General features: G+C 45.9%; 1 protein-coding gene across 5 annotated transcripts in view; it reads right to left on the reverse strand.

Moving 5' to 3' along the window:
- Positions 1–17,323, reverse strand: part of IWS1 (interacts with SUPT6H, CTD assembly factor 1) — a 318,075-nt gene that overhangs the window by 146,145 nt on the left and 154,607 nt on the right. For all 5 annotated transcript variants that reach the window (XM_078666040.1, XM_078666044.1, XM_078666042.1 and 2 more), the window contains exons 5-8: positions 12,420–12,477; positions 2,300–2,406; positions 949–1,099; positions 445–527 (exon numbers count right to left, since the gene is read on the reverse strand). In XM_078666040.1, coding sequence (XP_078522166.1) covers positions 445–527; positions 949–1,099; positions 2,300–2,406; positions 12,420–12,477 — 399 coding nt within the window. The remainder of the gene's footprint in view (positions 1–444; positions 528–948; positions 1,100–2,299; positions 2,407–12,419; positions 12,478–17,323) is intronic.

A 17,323-nucleotide genomic window follows, 5' to 3' on the forward strand; every position in this document is an offset into this window, starting at 1 on the left:
TCCTCTGCTTGCTCTCCGACACCGCGCCTTGCATTGCCAACCGAAGAGAACAACCACAAACAAAAACAAAAAAAAATGGCGGCCGCGAAGCTCAGTTTTTTTCGGAATTGGGGGCGTGGTTTTGCTGTCCTGAGTGACGGACTACGTCATGAGCTAAAGAACAGCAAAAATGACGCCCCCAAATCCGAGAAAGACGGGGCTAAATCGGAGTGACGGCTCTCTCCTCCAATGGCTGGCCTCCTTTTAGGAAGCCAGCCAATGAGAGAGAGCCGAAATTAGAGGCGGGATCAAGAGCCCCTCTAAGAATCATAAGATCTCTCTACTTCCGGTTCTCACGAACCGGGTAGTACCGAGACCTAAAAATGTATGGGATATACCTAGGTTGAAAAAACAAAATACAGTGACTGCATTTTTATTTTCTTGTCTGTAAATTTTTTATCTTACTTTTTCAGATGCATGACCACTGTTGGCAATAGTGATAACTTCTTTAGAGCTGGTTTTCTTTGAGTGTTCAGTGTCCTGTCCTCCTAGATTTATGGGAGGAATAAGAGACATTAGCCACAAAGTATCCCTCAATCAAACCGAGGCACAGAAAACAAGATTATACCTAATTATTTAGGAAATGTTAAGGCTAAAAACACATTGGTGTCCAAAAAATAATTATATACTCAGGATTAGAAGCAAGGAATACAAATAAATTATTAACTCAAAACCTGAACATTTAGGGAACTTGTAGAAATCTCTTTTCACTACAACTGCAGGGCAACTTTTTTGCCTCATGCTCACTAATCTCCAGCTCAGTGGTGGAGTGGAGTTCACCCATAACCAAAATATAGCTAAATAATTGAGACAGTCATAAATTCCTTCCTCCAACTTCAGTTGTAAACTTCTAAAGGGAGCCAGTGCCACTAAGGTCTGCTCACTTATCTCAACAACACCTTTTCTCACCTCTGCCGCTTCGGTCATTTTTGCTATCATGGCACTGACAACATCATCTGCATCACTAATAAACGTGCCCCCGTCGCGGTTTCGTCGCTTTTTGCCGCCCAAGCTTTTCTTTCGATGCATCATTAAGTCAAAGTCAGACATGAAATCCAGACTGCAATAGAAACAAATTGCCTATAAATCATAGTCAGAAGAAAGACCTGAAAGAAAACGACCTAAATAATTTTACAGTTTTACACCAAGAGTGAATGCTTTAATTTTAATTCCAGCATACTGCTGTGGCATGTAAAAATATTCCCAAGAGCACTCATAATATAAATTATACCCTCCACCCTCCTAAAAGTAGCATTGCCAATCACACACAAGCCAGAACATATTCTAAACCTCGTGCCCACCTACAAATGCTTGCCAATGAAAGACGCCCCCCAAAAAAACTTCCATATCAGGAAAACCGAACTTCAGCACAATATGCGCTCAATTTCACATCTACATACATTTTGGAAGCTCAACCTAAACTTTGGGGCAGAACCAAACTCCATTTTCATGGGCAAATGCTAGTTTACCATTTATGCCCTAAAGTTCCAGAATGAGAGTCCTTTCAATATAAGGGCTCTTCAGGAAGACTGTCTGAACCAAATACATTAGCTCAGCTGGCTATACTGACCTGGGTTGCATTGCTCATGCACCTAAATTTGAACTATTCTTGAAAGCATTAGGATTCTACCTTGCACAGTATACACAACAAAGTAATCTATTATTAATTCCAACACACACATTTTATTTTTAGACTCTGCAGTGTGAAGAACTGTGAAGATGAATTTGGCTCAATGATAGGAAAGCAGCACATATGAAACTATTTTAATACTGTAGATTAATATTTTAGGTGCAGCTTGGAGATTCTGAACAAAAAAAGGTAAGTGAGTCATAATGTCTGCACAATCGCCCTTCTTCAGCCAACCATTTCCCCAAATTGTTTAAGGCTACTGACACCTAATTCTGAAACAGACAGTTCTTGGATTCCATTCTACATTTATGGCATCCAATATTAACAGATTCTATGTGTAAATTGAATTATATTTTAGCACCTAAACTGATCAACCTCCTATTTAATAAAGAGAGCACTGATTGGAGAATTGAGGAGCTGTGTCCAAAAATAAAAACGTGATATGTACCCTTCACCTACACACCAGTCTAAGTACCTCAATAGGAACTTGAGATGAATAGTGCTGGAAGAAGCCAGGGTAATGTGAAGAGTAGAGTACATGTTTTAAAGTAATATTTTCTGCACTCCCACTCATCCGAACATCATGAGATCAGGCAATTGAAAGGGTCAAGAATATTCGATAAAACTTACTTTTTCCCTCCTGATTTCGTGACACCTTCATCAGAATCTGAATCTTCAGCTGGTTGCTGATTCTCTGCAGCAGTCTTCTCTCCTTCCAGATCCTCCATGTTAAAACCCTGTAAGCAGCAGTAAAGAATAAGTTACCTGCATTCCGTAACACTCTTTCTGGTGGATACGGATTACTGCAAATTCCTCGCCTTTAAGATATCCCCAAGCACGAGACAGGATCCTGGATCTTGATCCCGGCTCCACTCCCAGAAGTAATGGAGCCACATATAAGTGCCACTCAAGCGCTTACGTCTGTCTTTCTTGACACGGTCTACGCCCTCAAATCCACAGATTAAAAATCAACTAGTTGTGCCAGGGTAGAGATTTCTAAATTTGAGACTCTTTTAGATGGAAAAGAATCCATTTGAGAGAACAGGGAGCCAGGAGGGCAGTAAGGAATCTGCAGTTAAACGGAGAATCCACAAGAAAAAAAAGTTAAAGGTAAGTAACTTGTTCTTATGATGGACACTTCTAACCGCAGATTCCGTATCTTTAGAAAAGATACCAAAGCAGTGGATCTCTCAGGGGTGGGTCTGTGAAATGACTCGAGACCAAGGAGTTTTACAGGGCAGAACAGCCAAAATGCTCTTCTGTCAGACCTGGCTGTCAAAGCAATAATGCTTCATGAATGTGTGCAGTGATGCCCACTTTGTGGCCTGACAGATATCCAGGAGAGGCACTCTGTACCAGTGCAGTGGTAGCAGCCTTGGCCCTGACGGAATGGGCCTGTAATACGTCTGGAGGCTGCTTCTTGGCAAATGAGTAGCAGGTATTAATGCAGAGGACTATCCACCTAGATACGGTCCTCTTCTGCACTGCCTTTCATTTCTTTGCGCCAGAGAACCCACAAAGTGATTATTGTCCAAACAATGGTGTTTGATATGTTTGATGCATAAGCTCCGTGCTTTTTTGAGGTCCAAATAATGGGGTGTCTACTATGCTTTTGACTGGTGAGGTGGAGTACAGAACGTCAGAAGTGTAATGGACAGTACAACATGAAATGGAGTCATAAACTTTGGCAGAAAGAATGCTCTAGTCCTCCACCAGTTTGTCCGGAGGTTGAAACTCACTCATGCGATGAGCTGAAATTATCAGAATGAGAACAAGCATTGGCATAGCCAGTAGGTCTCGCTTTTGGGACCTTATAAGTATTTAGTTATGCAGCACAATATCCTTGGTGCAACATCATCAAGGGTTGCATGGTTAAATACTTATAAGGTCCCAAAGGCGAGACCTATTGGCTATGCCAATGCTTGTTTTCAGTGTTTTTCTTTTACGAAGTATGTACTAGGAACCCTTATTTTAGATCATTCTCTTGGAGGTAATGTCTGTGTGCAAGTGTGCTGTGTTTTGCCTATTCTGGCCAATGAGTCCTATGTCACCCATGGAGGACCACACAACTTAGAGAAAGGAGAGGCAGGTTGGCAGGGGTTCAAGGGAGGAAAATCGAAAATGCAGAGAGGAGGAACAGGAGATAGATAGAATAATGAAAATTGATTGGAAAAATTACAATTAGCAATTACAAAAGACAGAGTAGGCGGAGGAGCTGGGTAGGAAAAGCAGGCTGTTAGAGTGAAAATTCGGGCACGGGACGAGGGGTCTGCTAGAAGAAGAGCAGATACAAGAAGAAGGAAGGATTATGTATTATGGATTATGTCTGGTGTAAATCGGGGGCCAGGAATTCCAGCCCATGGTATGACGATGCATTACGGGCACTCAAGACCTCGTGTAGGCGTGCAGAGCGGGCATGGCACAAGACCTATAACAACCAGAAAAAGGTCTTGTACCAGGCCACTGTGAAACTTTATCATCGTGCAGTGTGCAGTGTGCAGAGCCCGCGCTACCTTCTATGCCTTACAATTTCGGACTAGTACCAACCCCTCTAAAACCATTTTCAAGGTGTTGAAAGACCTTACCGCCAAGAAGGTGATTGCGACCCACCAGAGCTCTGTTGAGCACTGCGAAACATTGGCGGACTTCTTTTTAGAAAAGGTCAATGCTATTTACCGGGCTTTTCCGTCGGCTATTCCATCCGCAGACACACCTTTTAAACCGTTGACATCTGAGGAGTTGCACACTTTTCCGAATCTAACATCTGAAAGTCTTGGCAAACTGGCTCGCCTAGTGAGGTCGGGGTCCCCAGCGGATCCACTCTGTCCGGCTGTGTTCAAAGACCTAGCGGTGCATGACATCTCACCGCTATGTTCTTTGATCAATGCGTCGCTTACGTCTGGCGTAGTTCCACTGAAGTGGAAACAGGCCATGGTCCGGCCTATTCTCAAGAAACCCAGCCTGGATGGTAGTAAGCCCGAAAGTTATCGGCCAATTTCACTTCTGCCGTGGCCTGCCAAGGTGATTGAGGCGCATGTCAACGCGGTCCTCGCGGAACATCTACACCAAGCCGATATCCTCGACATGACGCAGAATGGGTTTCGGGCAGGTCATAGCACGGAGACGGCTCTGCTGTATATGGTGGAGCATTTGCGCTCCGTGCTTGATGCGGGTCAAACAGCGGCGCTGGTGCTACTAGATCTGAGCGCCGCATTTGACACCGTATCACACCCCATCCTTCTGCGTCGTTTAGAGGAGGCTGGTGTCACCGGCATCGCTCTCCAATGGTTCCGGTCTTTTTTAGCCAATCGGACCTTCAGCGTGACCGTCCCACCGTACCAGTCCAAACACCATCCGTTGGATCTGGGGGTCCCCCAAGGCTCCTCGCTGAGTCCTACGTTGTTTAATCTATACGTAAGGCCGCTAGCTGAGGTTGTCCGGCAATGGGGTATGACAATGGTGTCATACGCCGATGACACCCAGTTAGCGGTCACGAACAGCGGGGATGCCAATGTGGATGCACCCAGATTCCAACAAGGACTGCGGGCGGTCGCTGGCTGGATGACGTCCAACTGTCTTCAGCTGAACGCCAGTAAGACCGAGGTCATGATTTTTGGCAGACAACCGGAACTTTGGGAAGGGAGATGGTGGCCAGGGGATTTGGGTCCTACACCCACCCCAGTCTCTGAGCTTAAAAACCTCGGGGTATGGTTGGATCCGTCCCTTACGTTTGCCTGTCATACCAAACGTACGGCGGCCTGTTGTTTTGGCATTCTACGGGGCCTCCGTCCTGTGCTTAAGTTTTTTGATGCCGCCACCAGGCAACTCGTGATCCAAGCCACTGTCATCTCTAGGCTGGATTATGCGAGCTCCCTACTGGTCGGCCTGAACCAGGCAGAAATTGGACGCCTGCAGCGGATCCAGAATGCCGCCGCGAGATCGGTGGTGGGCCTACCTAGATCATGCCCTACTTCCAGTACCCTGCGCTCGCTGCACTGGCTCCCGGTGGCACAGCGGATTCAGTTTAAGGTCCTCTGTGTTGCCTACAAAATTCTCAAGGGGTCTCCGGCCATGATTCTCTCTAAACTTCTGGCTCATTACATTCCAGCGTGAGCTTTAAGATCTGCTGATTTAGAATTGGCTGTTGTTCCTCGCTTCAAGCGCAGCAGAGCTGGCGGACGTTCCTTCCAAGTCCGTGCGGCGGTGCTTTGGAACTCTCTTCCCCCGGCGATCCGCGCCCTTAGTGACCTGTTGTCCTACCGCCGGGCAGTGAAAACTTTTTTATTTCCTTAGTCTTATTTTCTGTGTGTTGTCATGTTGTGTTGTGCTGCTACCTTGTCGCGGCGCCAGGACGCTCCTTCGCTGGAGCATTTGTGCGCCTAATAAAAGTGCATAACATAACATAACATTAGAAAAAGCTGAGACGAAAAGAAGGAGAAAATAAGAAGCAGGTTGCATTTCAAGAGAGCCGGCAGAGGCACCCGAGGCGGCAACTGAAGGCATCCCAAATGTGCAAACAAGGAGGGTCTGAGAGACTTCTGAGGGGCTGGAGGGTGCAGCTCAGCACCAGATTCGGATATTTTCATTGATTAACCATATGGGCCTCAAAACAAGGAACAAGCAAAATAAATATTCTGGACGACAAACAGTTCCAATGCCAGGCAATAAATAACAGGGGAGGCGGAGAGCAAGGCTGGAGGCTCGCTGCCTAGTTACCGGGGGCGGGTGGGGGAGGGGCTGGTCAGTCTCCGAGGCTGGGGTTCCGCTTGATGGAATAGAATGCGCCCTGAGCTTGTGTCAGTCTAGCGTACTCTTTCGCCCCGCTGTTAGAAGAGCAGACGTGAAATATGAGAAGTACAAAAATATGACATGGAGTTAACACAGCCCAGCCGCTAGATGGCGCCAAATACTCCATTTTTCTATTCCAAGGGACTAATGTGTCCTGTCGTTCTTACAGTCCCTCCACCTACAATAAGTTTCTGTCACAATTTGCGTTCGCCGGAGACTTGTTTCCTCATTTTGAAGCTTGCATCAATCCATAGCATAAGAACTTAAATAAACAAGTTAGAAATCGTAAATGCTGCCCAATCAACGTTGAAAGCTGAACATGTGGGAAAGAGGAATTGTGTTAGCAGAAGCAGGTTCCATCCAGGCAATCACTTCAGCTGAATTTCCATTCTGCAGGAAATCAGTATGTGCCTTCTTTGCTCGTGGAAATGCACTAAGTGCAATTCAGGGGTTCAATTGCATTTTATTCTTGAAGTGGATCTGTCCAGACATGCCCTTTATTCTTTTTTAAATTCTGGCTCCGCTGAAAGACAAAGAGGGAGGGAGAGGGTAAATAGCTTCATGATGAAAAGAGGCCATCTCCCCTGATTGTTGTTACAAGCTTGATTAGGGCAGATGACGTGACATTTCATTTGTAGCTCACTGACAGATGTTAGACGTCATGAGCAAGGCCCTCAATGGAGCCTGGCGCACTTACAAGCAAGGGAGACAAAATAAATTAAAACTCAATGGTATTATGCAATAGTTAATTAGGGAAACCGCACCTAGCACATGAAAACAAGCATTGGCCGCGCGGCCGCGAAAGTGATCGCGAGCGCTGCGCTTAATGAGCATGACAAGGAAAGCCATATGGCGCCTCTGCTCGTAGGCGCGCGCCCGCGCGTGTAGCCGCAAGCTCTAGGCCGGCCGTGGCAGCATTTTCTGAGCCCACTTACTAAATGTCTCGCCAGACCAGCGCATGCGCTGGCTCAGGCGAGACCTAAAAAAACATCTTTAGGGTCAGGAGATGTAGAGGAAGCTATGCAACAGCTCCAAAGGGGTGCCTATAAAAAAGTAAGAATCAAATTAAGGTCAGACTGTGGCATCACAAACGGTTTAGGAGGGAACATGCCATTAATCCTTTGAGAAACTTAGCCAGGTTGTTCCTAATCATATTTAGAATTCTGGGCAGGAGAGGCAGTGAGAGTTTCAGGTTTTACTCTATTCAGAATGTGTACCCGGGAGAGAGTCTTCATGGAAACTTGAGCGAGCAAAAGTTTAACATTGTATGTTTCCGGTGGTGGTGAAAAGATCTAGCCAGAATTCTCCTTGATTCTAGAAGATTCCCTGTGCCACCTCATATTGTAATCACCACTTGTGATCCGATGGGCACTGACAGCGGAGTTTGTCCACCCTGGCATTCAAAGATCCCGGCAGGTGCTTGACATCCAGAAAAATATTCAGACGATTCACTCAGTTTCATAAGAACAGGACAGAGTGCTTCATCCCTCTCCAAGTGTTGCAAAACCACATGGTAGTGGTGTAGTCCATGAGAACCTGATGGACAACAAGAAGGTTTTCAATGCCAAATGAATGGCCAACATCTCCCATAAGTTGATATAGAGACGGGCCTCCTCTGGAGACAAGAATCCTCTGATCAACATCTCCCCGAGATGACCTTCCCAACTAGCAGTGAGGCATCCGTAAATACGGTCTGCTTCTCGGTGGAGTCGAGAGACAGGTTTGCCGCTGGTCCAACTGCAGCCGAGCAGCCATCACTGCAGATCTTTTCCAGTCTCCTCAGAAACATGAATAGAATCCGATTAATTTCCTTGGTGCTGGGCCTACTAAGACTACAGATACCACTGCAAAGCCAGCATATGCCACCTGGCTTGACCGACAAATAGGAGGACAATATTCCAAGAAGCTTCAGACCCACCATCACAGAGAACGAGGCTGAAATATCGAGATCATAGCCGGAATATCCTGGACTCTGATCTGGAGAGAAGGCGTGGCAATGCACTGTATCAGTGATGGCTCTGATGAAATGGAGCCTCTCCAAAGGAATCAACAGGGAAATTTTTGTCATGTTGATAGTGAACTCCAACACTGTCTGGAGGTTTGTCATCATCTGAAGGTGGTCTACGACTGAATGTGGCCCACCTTCAACAGGCAGTTGTCCAGGTAGAAAAAGTCTGGTACATCTAACCTTCGAAGTTATAATGCGATGATCGTCACAACCTTCGTGAACAACCATGGGGCACTAGTGAGGCCGAAAGGGAGCAGACTGAAAATGCTTATAACCCAGCTAGAACTTCAAGTAGTGCTGGAACATAGAAAAAGGCGTCCTGCAGACACTTGCTTCATGAATGCATCAATGCTCTTCCATTCTCCAGCTAGAAGTCATAGCGAATGAGTCTGAATTGATCCTGCAAATGGAAGCCTCAACTACCAGGTTGTCTGGAGCATGTCTGTGGAGCCATGCCACCTGTCTATGTACGGTCGGCTGCAACAAGATTTAGCCACTTGTCCATGAGGGTGTCAGTCAGGGCTTTGGTGGAGAACAAAGTGTCAGACGAGGTCTGCGCATGCTTCAAAACTTCTGTGAGGACATTGCTTTTCACCTCAACAGATGGCAACTGTAAGTCTAACACTTAGGCTGCCTGTCTGATGAGCACCGCAAATGAGTCAGTCTCTTCTATTGAAGGACCAGGTGAAGCATACAGCCACGTGTCGGGGGAAGACTCCAGTCCGTGTTGTGATGGAAATTCATCACCATCATCAAAGGCTAGTTAGCTTTGGCTAGAACCCAATCTGAAAAGTTAATGGGGTGCAAGGGAGCGGCTCCTAGGCAAAGGTGCTGTTTTGTCAGAGCCAGAATAAAAAGGGGCCAGTCATGTATGGATTGATGCAGGAAGCAGCCTCTATTAAGGTAGAGACTGATTTAGTTCAGAGTTGAACAGGTTTATAGGACTGGCCTCCACTGTGTCGGGCTGGCGGTGATGTGGCAGGAACAGTTCTGGATTGTGGTGCCGGATGTGGGGTAGGCTCCAGAGTCTGAGCTGCAGCAGGTTCATGAGGCACAGATGACGCAAAGAATAGATCCGCCACCAGTAATGAGACTGGAGGTCTCCTCAGATCCGTGGGGCCCTAAGGTGAGCCAGAGGGAGTTGCCAGGGTGCCAAAGATGCGCAAACTGACAGCCTTGAAAACATTTATCTATTGAGAGATCGCTGACTGCCTCGTAATTTTAAGGTGATTTGGGATCAGCTGCAGGATTAGCTCCTCAGCGGGGGGACAGGAGGTGAGATCGGAGGGCACCTCGACATCCAGGGAATTTCTCAGAGGGGGAAAAGATGAGACTCGGATGAGTTCCACTTGGCCTTCTTACATTTCTCTTTTGACTTCACCTTACCCAAAAACTTTGACGGAGATGATGGTCTGTCGCAGGAGAAGCCTGATAGCAGGAATGGGTCCATACTCTTGACATCGAGCAGGAACCGGGCTTATGAGACTTCAGACAGTGTTCAGTGACATACAGCTTGGTTCTGCGATCCCCAATTGCCTTCAGGTACATAAGGGCACACTCCTTGCACAACTTGGACTTGCAACATGAACTCAAACATCAGAGACATACCTTGTTGGGATCTATCACAGGCATTTACTTGTGTCAGCCCCTACAAAACTTAAACCATGTAGTTTTAGAAAGGGACATGTTCCTTTGCATACTGGAGACAGATATGGTCAGAAAAAGATTGTCAACTAATAAGTAAAAGTTAGGCGCTAGCTCCAGATTCTCTTACACCGGCACTGAAAGAAAGGAACTGATGTCAGTGGGCTTTCCTGGTGCTTATATGTAGTTCCAACCATTACGTCCAGGGCAGAGTACAGCTGACGCAGATCTGCAAAATGCCATCTAATGGCATGCGAGGGCTATGCTTAAATACCTTCCTGATCCAGTCTGGCACCAAGGGATATTCTAAAGGCAAGGAATCTGCAGTTAAAAGTATCCATCGGAACAAGAAAACATTTTTATAGGGACTCCTGTAATCCCAGATTAAAGGGCAGTTCTATTACAAAAGAAACAGACGTCTACCTCTGAGACAGGAGGCTGGCTATTGTTCAAGTTGATATATAAACCACGTGCGAGTAGGCAGGACAATGCACGTATACCTTACACCTAGATATGGTCAAACACACTTTCTGCAGCATGCAGCTGTGTTTTTACCCATAATTCAAATTATAAATGTAGTCAGTAGAACTTTCTAACCGGGTCTCCTAGGTTGTGAAGGAGAGGTTTAGGGTATAGTAGGATGCAAGTAATTTCCTTTACAAATGGTCAAAAACTGCTTACAATAAAGACTGGATCACCATTTGATAACTTAGCTTTAATGTTGAAAATAACTACAGTGACTTATTCTGAAGAGTGTTATATTCCAAATCTGCACTGAAACTTTCAACACATGGACTTCACTACATGCAAGGATCTCATGCTGGGAACTCACTAGGAAAAGGGCCTGCTTGGGGCAAAGGCTAAGATAAGTGCAGATTAAGGTTTTTATATGTCTGGTCAGGTGCATAAAAGGGGTGAGAAAAAAATCAATCAAAGAACAACTAGAAGAATGTGTAGTCGTTAAAGAACTCTAGAATATTCATCAGATTTCTTCGGGTCAGTATCTTGAATGAATGAAAAATACAGTCTCAGGGTACTAGGATAACTTTTATAAGAGTTTAGACTAATTGTCCAATCACATGTATAACCAATCAAAAAATAGCCTGATGAGTAATATGTATAGAGACAGTATGAAAAACAGAGACCTCATCTTATCTTAACTGTCTTAGAATGCAAAAGTTGTGAAAGACCCTTGATTATGCACACCAAGAGGGGCGCATGAAGGTGTTGAACACTTCAGCGTAGCTCCTTTTTTGCACAGCATATTTTTTGCCATGTGTAAGGATCTAAGACTGGAAGCAGCTGGTAACAATTGCAACATAGAAGAGGTCTATTTCGCTTGTCATAGTGTGGCTAGGACAGCATAAGCCTTGCCAAAGGATGTGTTCTGGGATTTAACCTCATGAGCGAGCAGGCTGAAAGAAGCAACAAATAATAATAAAGGGCACTGTCCTTCTCACAACGCCAACAATGAGTGGAGTATATGCTCTGTAGCTCCATTTGTCCAGTACCAGAGGGAAAATGTGTAACCTAGCATTTTCAGAGGAATGTGGCTGGTCAGAAAATGCATGTAAAAGGCCCGCAGGAGTCCCTTCCAAGCTGTAAGCAATAGTCCGGGAAGAATAAATACCACCTTCTTATTGACAAAGAGTTCTGAAAAACAATGTAATATCTAGTATCTTTAGCCTTTTTACCGCATTGACAGTAATAGAAAATGTGAGTTCATGTTCTCTTCATTGATGCTGCTTTTACCTTACATGAAGTTCAGCTGCAGGAGAAATTAGATGGCAATTAAACAGCCAGCTGGCAGGCTTTGGTGGGTGGAGGGGGGTGCGGGTGTTGGGTGGAGGGGGGGGGGGCACTGCAATGAATATTAAACTATTGAGAGATAAGATAACTCCTTTGAAGATCACAAACAGGACCAAAAAGCTAGCATAACACTAAAATGAGGGTTAATCTCTATTGAAATATGGGAAACTTTGGAGCACGACCAGGCACATTTATGTTAGTGTTCCTTAGCAGAATAGACACATGTAGTACTTTGTACTGTATAGCTTGTAGAACCAGCTGTCCACTAAGTTAATGGCACACTCTTATTAACGACTTACAGGGGACATAAAGAAATATAACAAAGTGAACTAAGACACGAACAAGACCGTCCCTAAATTGGACAGATTGGCAGAGAAGAAACACTGAGGCAGTCACCATGTTCAGAGCATAGATAGTCCACCAAACCTCAGCAGTCTGTCAACACAACAGATATACATTTGTACAATCAGCATATTTATAAAACATTCTGATCATTCTTACCGTAAATTCCTCCTCCTCTTCATCACCAGACTCTCCAAAAATATCGGCAATTAGATTCCTGAACAAAACAAAACACTGAATATATTCCATGTTTTATTTAAGAGAATTATACTACAATAAGAAGCCCAATTTGTTAGTAAAAGTGTTAGAAAGACTGGTAGTATGCTTCTTTTATAGATTCACATGCCAGGTTTCTGCCTGAGTAACTGGCTTTATGAAGCTGGCTCTTCATATAGTAGACCAAATGAGGTACACTGAGTAATAAGTCCAGGCAAACCTTTATTGGTTTACAGAGGCAAAAATTAAAACACTATATGGTCTATTTTGTGGTAGTGGAGACGGCAGTTTAGGCCAATCAGAGGGTAGTGCTAAGCATTTCCTGTACTTAGAGGCAATAAATGGGACACACATGCAAGAATAATTATGAGGGCAATTTAGAAAAAGAAGTCGCATTTTTTATATACGTTTTGATACCAAGAAGTTCTTTATCAAGTAAGTACTTTTTTTACTATTGAATTTCGCAATAAAACAGTTCACTTAAATGTGTCTTTGCGCAGCAATGCTTTACTATGGGGAAAAAAGCACATGTTGCTTACAGATATTTACAGTCGGTTTCTGGGGGTCTATTTCGGGACATAGGGTCGTAGGGGGCCACGGTCCAAAGTATCACAGCTGTTACTTGCCCTGGGGCGTCCAGGTGCAGAGGAGCTGGTCGAGTTGGTAGCTTTGCGTCCTACGCCAGTGGAAAGAAGGGGATACCACCTAGAAACAGACTGCAGAGGGGGACTTTGGGACAAGTCCAGGAGCTCCCAATGGGGGGCCCGTGTCACAAGGGTCCTGGGAGCAAGGGGGCATAGCTGTTAATCAGTACCCTGGCTAGGGTGCTCGGGTGCAGAGTGGGTCAGTCGGCTGGGCTCTGTGCGTCCTAGGTCCTCACGGTTGTCGGTCTCACCGGTTGAGGGTGCAGAAATCAGGATAGCTGGGCCATTCTGGAAGTATGTCTCTGCTGTGCTGACGTCCCTCGACAGTTGCTCCGTTTTGGTGCTGATAGAGTCCCGACTGGACTTAAACAGGCCTTGGTTGCTGCAAGGAGTCTGGTACCCCAGGTATTGGTGCTGTGTGACTCCGGTCGGTCTTGGTGTCCTCTTACTCTGTGGGGGGAGGGTGGGGGAGAGATGCGACCTTGAGGAGCACAAGTATATCTACTCCAAGGGCGATTGCTGGCAAGTTCTGCAGGGCTGGCAGTCTACTGGGGTTCTTGGTAGTTGCTCAGCTGCAAGACTAGTCACTCAGTCAAAACTGTCCAGACTAGTGCGTGCAGGCAGGCAGGGTTTGACGCCACAAATCCACACAAGTCTGTAGTTCTCAATGTTTCACTGCTCTTCCTTGTCCTCTTCTGCTGGATCCGTCAAATCTAAGTTCCTGGCATCAGGGATACCTTCTAAATACTCAATTTAGGGAAATTGCAGGTAGTAGTCAATAGGCTGCTTACCTTTAGGGTAACTAAACCCCCAAATGACAACTGCCTGTGGGAAGAGGGCATAACCCTGACCCAGTGAGTATAATTCCACCAAAGATAAACATGGTGGAATTCTAGTTTTTGTGTTAACATCAGGTAGCCCACCTTAGGGCCGGAACTAGCCTGATGGGGAGCATGACTACTGCCTAGCTAATTTTTCAACCTGTCCTGGTGTCAAATGGCCCCGGGGTAGGGTGTGGCATTTCTCCAGATTGCGGAACGGTGGGTCGCATATTAAAGGCAGCAGAGGCCTTTTAAGACTCCTGCCTTGATATGCGGATTACTTAGCCATCCTACTTGGAGGAAGTGAAAACACCACCAGCCAGAGCAGGCACTGTTTCTGCCCTCAGAGAGAGTGGCTATCACCTTCAGGGGGGTCAGACACCAGTCTGCGGTGGCAGGCTGGTCTACACCAGGTAACCAGTACACAAGTAGTAGCAAGCTTGTTAGGGGACACCTTTAAGGTGCCCTCTGGGTGGATGTAATAATAAATCCATCATTGGAATCAGTGTGGACTTTTTAATATGAGATGTTTGATAACAAACATCTTTAGTTTCAGTAAAGCCATCATGTAACTGGGGAACTCATACTCACCAGTGCCCTGTACATATATTCAAGATGGCTTCCCTGTTCACTGGCAATGTCCAGAATCGATATGGATAGCCCAGGGGAAAATCTACTCATGAAGAGATGTCCTCATATGTAATGTAATGCACCCTGCCTTAGGGTAGTAAAGCCTGCTGGAAGGGCTACTTACTTATATTACATGCAGTGCCTGCTGGCATGGCACACAGGAGATGTGCCATGTTGGGTCTTCACTTTGCTCAGCACCATGTCCCACAGCCTGCTATGGCAGTTTGCATGAGTGTGCTGAGGGGGCCCTTAGGGTGGCACAATACATGCTGCAGCCATTAGGGACCCTATTTTAGCCTCCCTGACCTAGGTACCAGGAGTACCATTTACTATGGACTTATAGGGGGCTCTAAAGGTATTGCCAATTGGGTACCAATTATACAGTTTTAGGGAAAGAGATCTGCTAATTGGGACCTGGAGAGCAGAAGCCCAGTGCACTTCTGTCAAAATTGCATTACATACCAGGCAAAAAGTGGGGCAGACCATCTAAAAAAAAGAGGCACTTTCCGACAAAGGCTCTGTCCCCTGTGTTGTCAATTATTGCTTTTTCATTCCAGTCCTCCTCTACATCAGAGTTCCCAGGGCATTCCCCTTTGACTATGCCTAAAGGGCTCAGGTATAAGTGGGTCTTTTGGCAACATCAAGTGCCTAGTTTATGCCTCCCCCATTAAGTTCTCCCTGCACCCCCATCCACCATGAAGGTTGCAAAACAATCAAAATCGCCATCTTTAGACTGAGACTCTGAACTGAGGGCACAATGTAACAACTGTTTTATAATTGCCCATTAAAGTACATGCAATCTTTTTTGCTGCTATTTTATTTGTGTCAGAAGTGCTTTACATAAGCACACTAAAATGGTGCCATTACAAAGATCACAATCATTTCCAACTTCCTTGGGTGGTGTATACTAAAATCATTGCAGAACATTTTTATTCCCACCCTTGTCTACACAATTAGCAATCATAAAACATCACAAACCTGTTGCAACTGTATTGTATCAAACACCTTATTAATACGCTTACACTGATTCCAGTTATGGATTTATTATTACATGCACCCAGAGAACACCTTAGAGGTACCCCCTGAAATCCTACAGACTACTAGAGTGCTGAATGACTGGTTCTGAACAGTCTACCACCACAGATGAGTTTCTGACCCCCAGGGGTGAGGGCCCACGCTCTCAGGAGGTCAGAAACAAAGCCTCTTTCGGTAGGGGGTGTTTTACACCCCCTACAGGAGGATGACCTGAAAGGAAAATGCTACTTACCAGTATGCTTCTGTTCTTGGCATATAGAGCTGCAGATTCACAAACTATGCATAGATCGCCATTTCCGGGCCCAACACCAGATCTATGCATAGTGTGTGATCTGCAGCCCATAGTATTCCAAGGCCAGGAGCTTCAAAGAGCCCACCGCCTTTGGTATGAAAATTTAGATTCCCTCAGAGGGATGCAACCTCGCTGACCAGGGCCCATTTGGTATCCTGGACAGACTGGAAATTTACTACTCAGAGGCGTGTACACCTTCAGGCAATTCCACCCCTAAGGTGGGCTATGTGATGTGGACGTGAAATTTGCGAGTCCGGCATCTGTGTGATGGCAGAATTAGGACTGTGGGACAGGGTTATTCCAACAGAAAGTGGTCAGGGGGAGAGGTGGTGGCGTACTGACCTTAGGGGTGTGTAGCCCATTGTCTACCACCCTAATGCAGCTACATCTATATTTAGGGGAACCTCTGGCACCAAGAAATAAAATCCTGACAACCTGAAAGAAGAGGACAGACCCTGAAGAGCCACTAAAGCAAGAACAGAGCAGCAGCTACTGACTTGGCGCTAACCCTGCCGGCATGCCTGCTGTCCACAACCATTGTGCCAAAGTCGACTCGTCCTGAAGCTGCTGTATCTCCAAAAGCCTGGGAGTACTGTCTGCCTTTCTCCAAAGACTCAGGAACTCCAGTGGAATAGCAGAGCTGCTTCTCTACACCCTTTAGGCATCACAAAAGATCTGGGAGGACAACGGACTGCCAAAACTCGACACCAGAAAGCACCACTGCATCCGAACCACCTAGCACGAGTCTAAGAGGGCCAACATGGTCCCGACCCTCCAGAGACAAAGCCCACACTGGATTTGCCAGCTGTAGACTTCAGACACCGCTTGCAGCCTCTGAGCAGGTCTCCTCTAAAGCAAGTGACTCCGGAATCAGGAACCCAATGCCTCAGAACACCTCTGCATCCGGCCGGCCCGGCCTGAGAAGAGTCCCAAAAGAGTCCCCACACCCCAAACATCATGAGACTGAAGCCCTCTTGTTGGTTCAGCTCATCTGGTCTCCCGATCCCCATTGAATTACGTGGGGCACCGGCCGCTCTATAGCACCTCTGCACCTTGCCGCCCCAGTGCTGTCCAAGGTGACCTGTTGGTGATGCCTTGGACCCTGTCCCATACTCACCTTAAGTCCTGCAGCTTGCTTCCGTGAGTCGTTGTGAAGTACCTGTATGCAGTATATGACTTTCATCAATAGAATAACATTACCGCTTCAGAAACTGCATTGTCGCTTTTTGAAAAACTAAAAAGCCTTTCTCTCTCGAAACGTACATACCCGATTTTGATGATCTTGACGCCAAACATTATATAATAATTGTTATTTTTATAGATTAGTGTGGATCTCTTTATTGAATTCTGGGTACCGTTATTGACTCTGTGTGTATTTCAGATGTCTAACACGCTTCTCTGATAAGCCTAAGGCTGCTGAACCAC

The sequence above is a fragment of the Lissotriton helveticus genome, chromosome 11 (assembly GCF_964261635.1).
Source record: "Lissotriton helveticus chromosome 11, aLisHel1.1, whole genome shotgun sequence".
In the NCBI taxonomy this organism is placed as follows: Eukaryota; Metazoa; Chordata; class Amphibia; order Caudata; family Salamandridae; genus Lissotriton; species Lissotriton helveticus.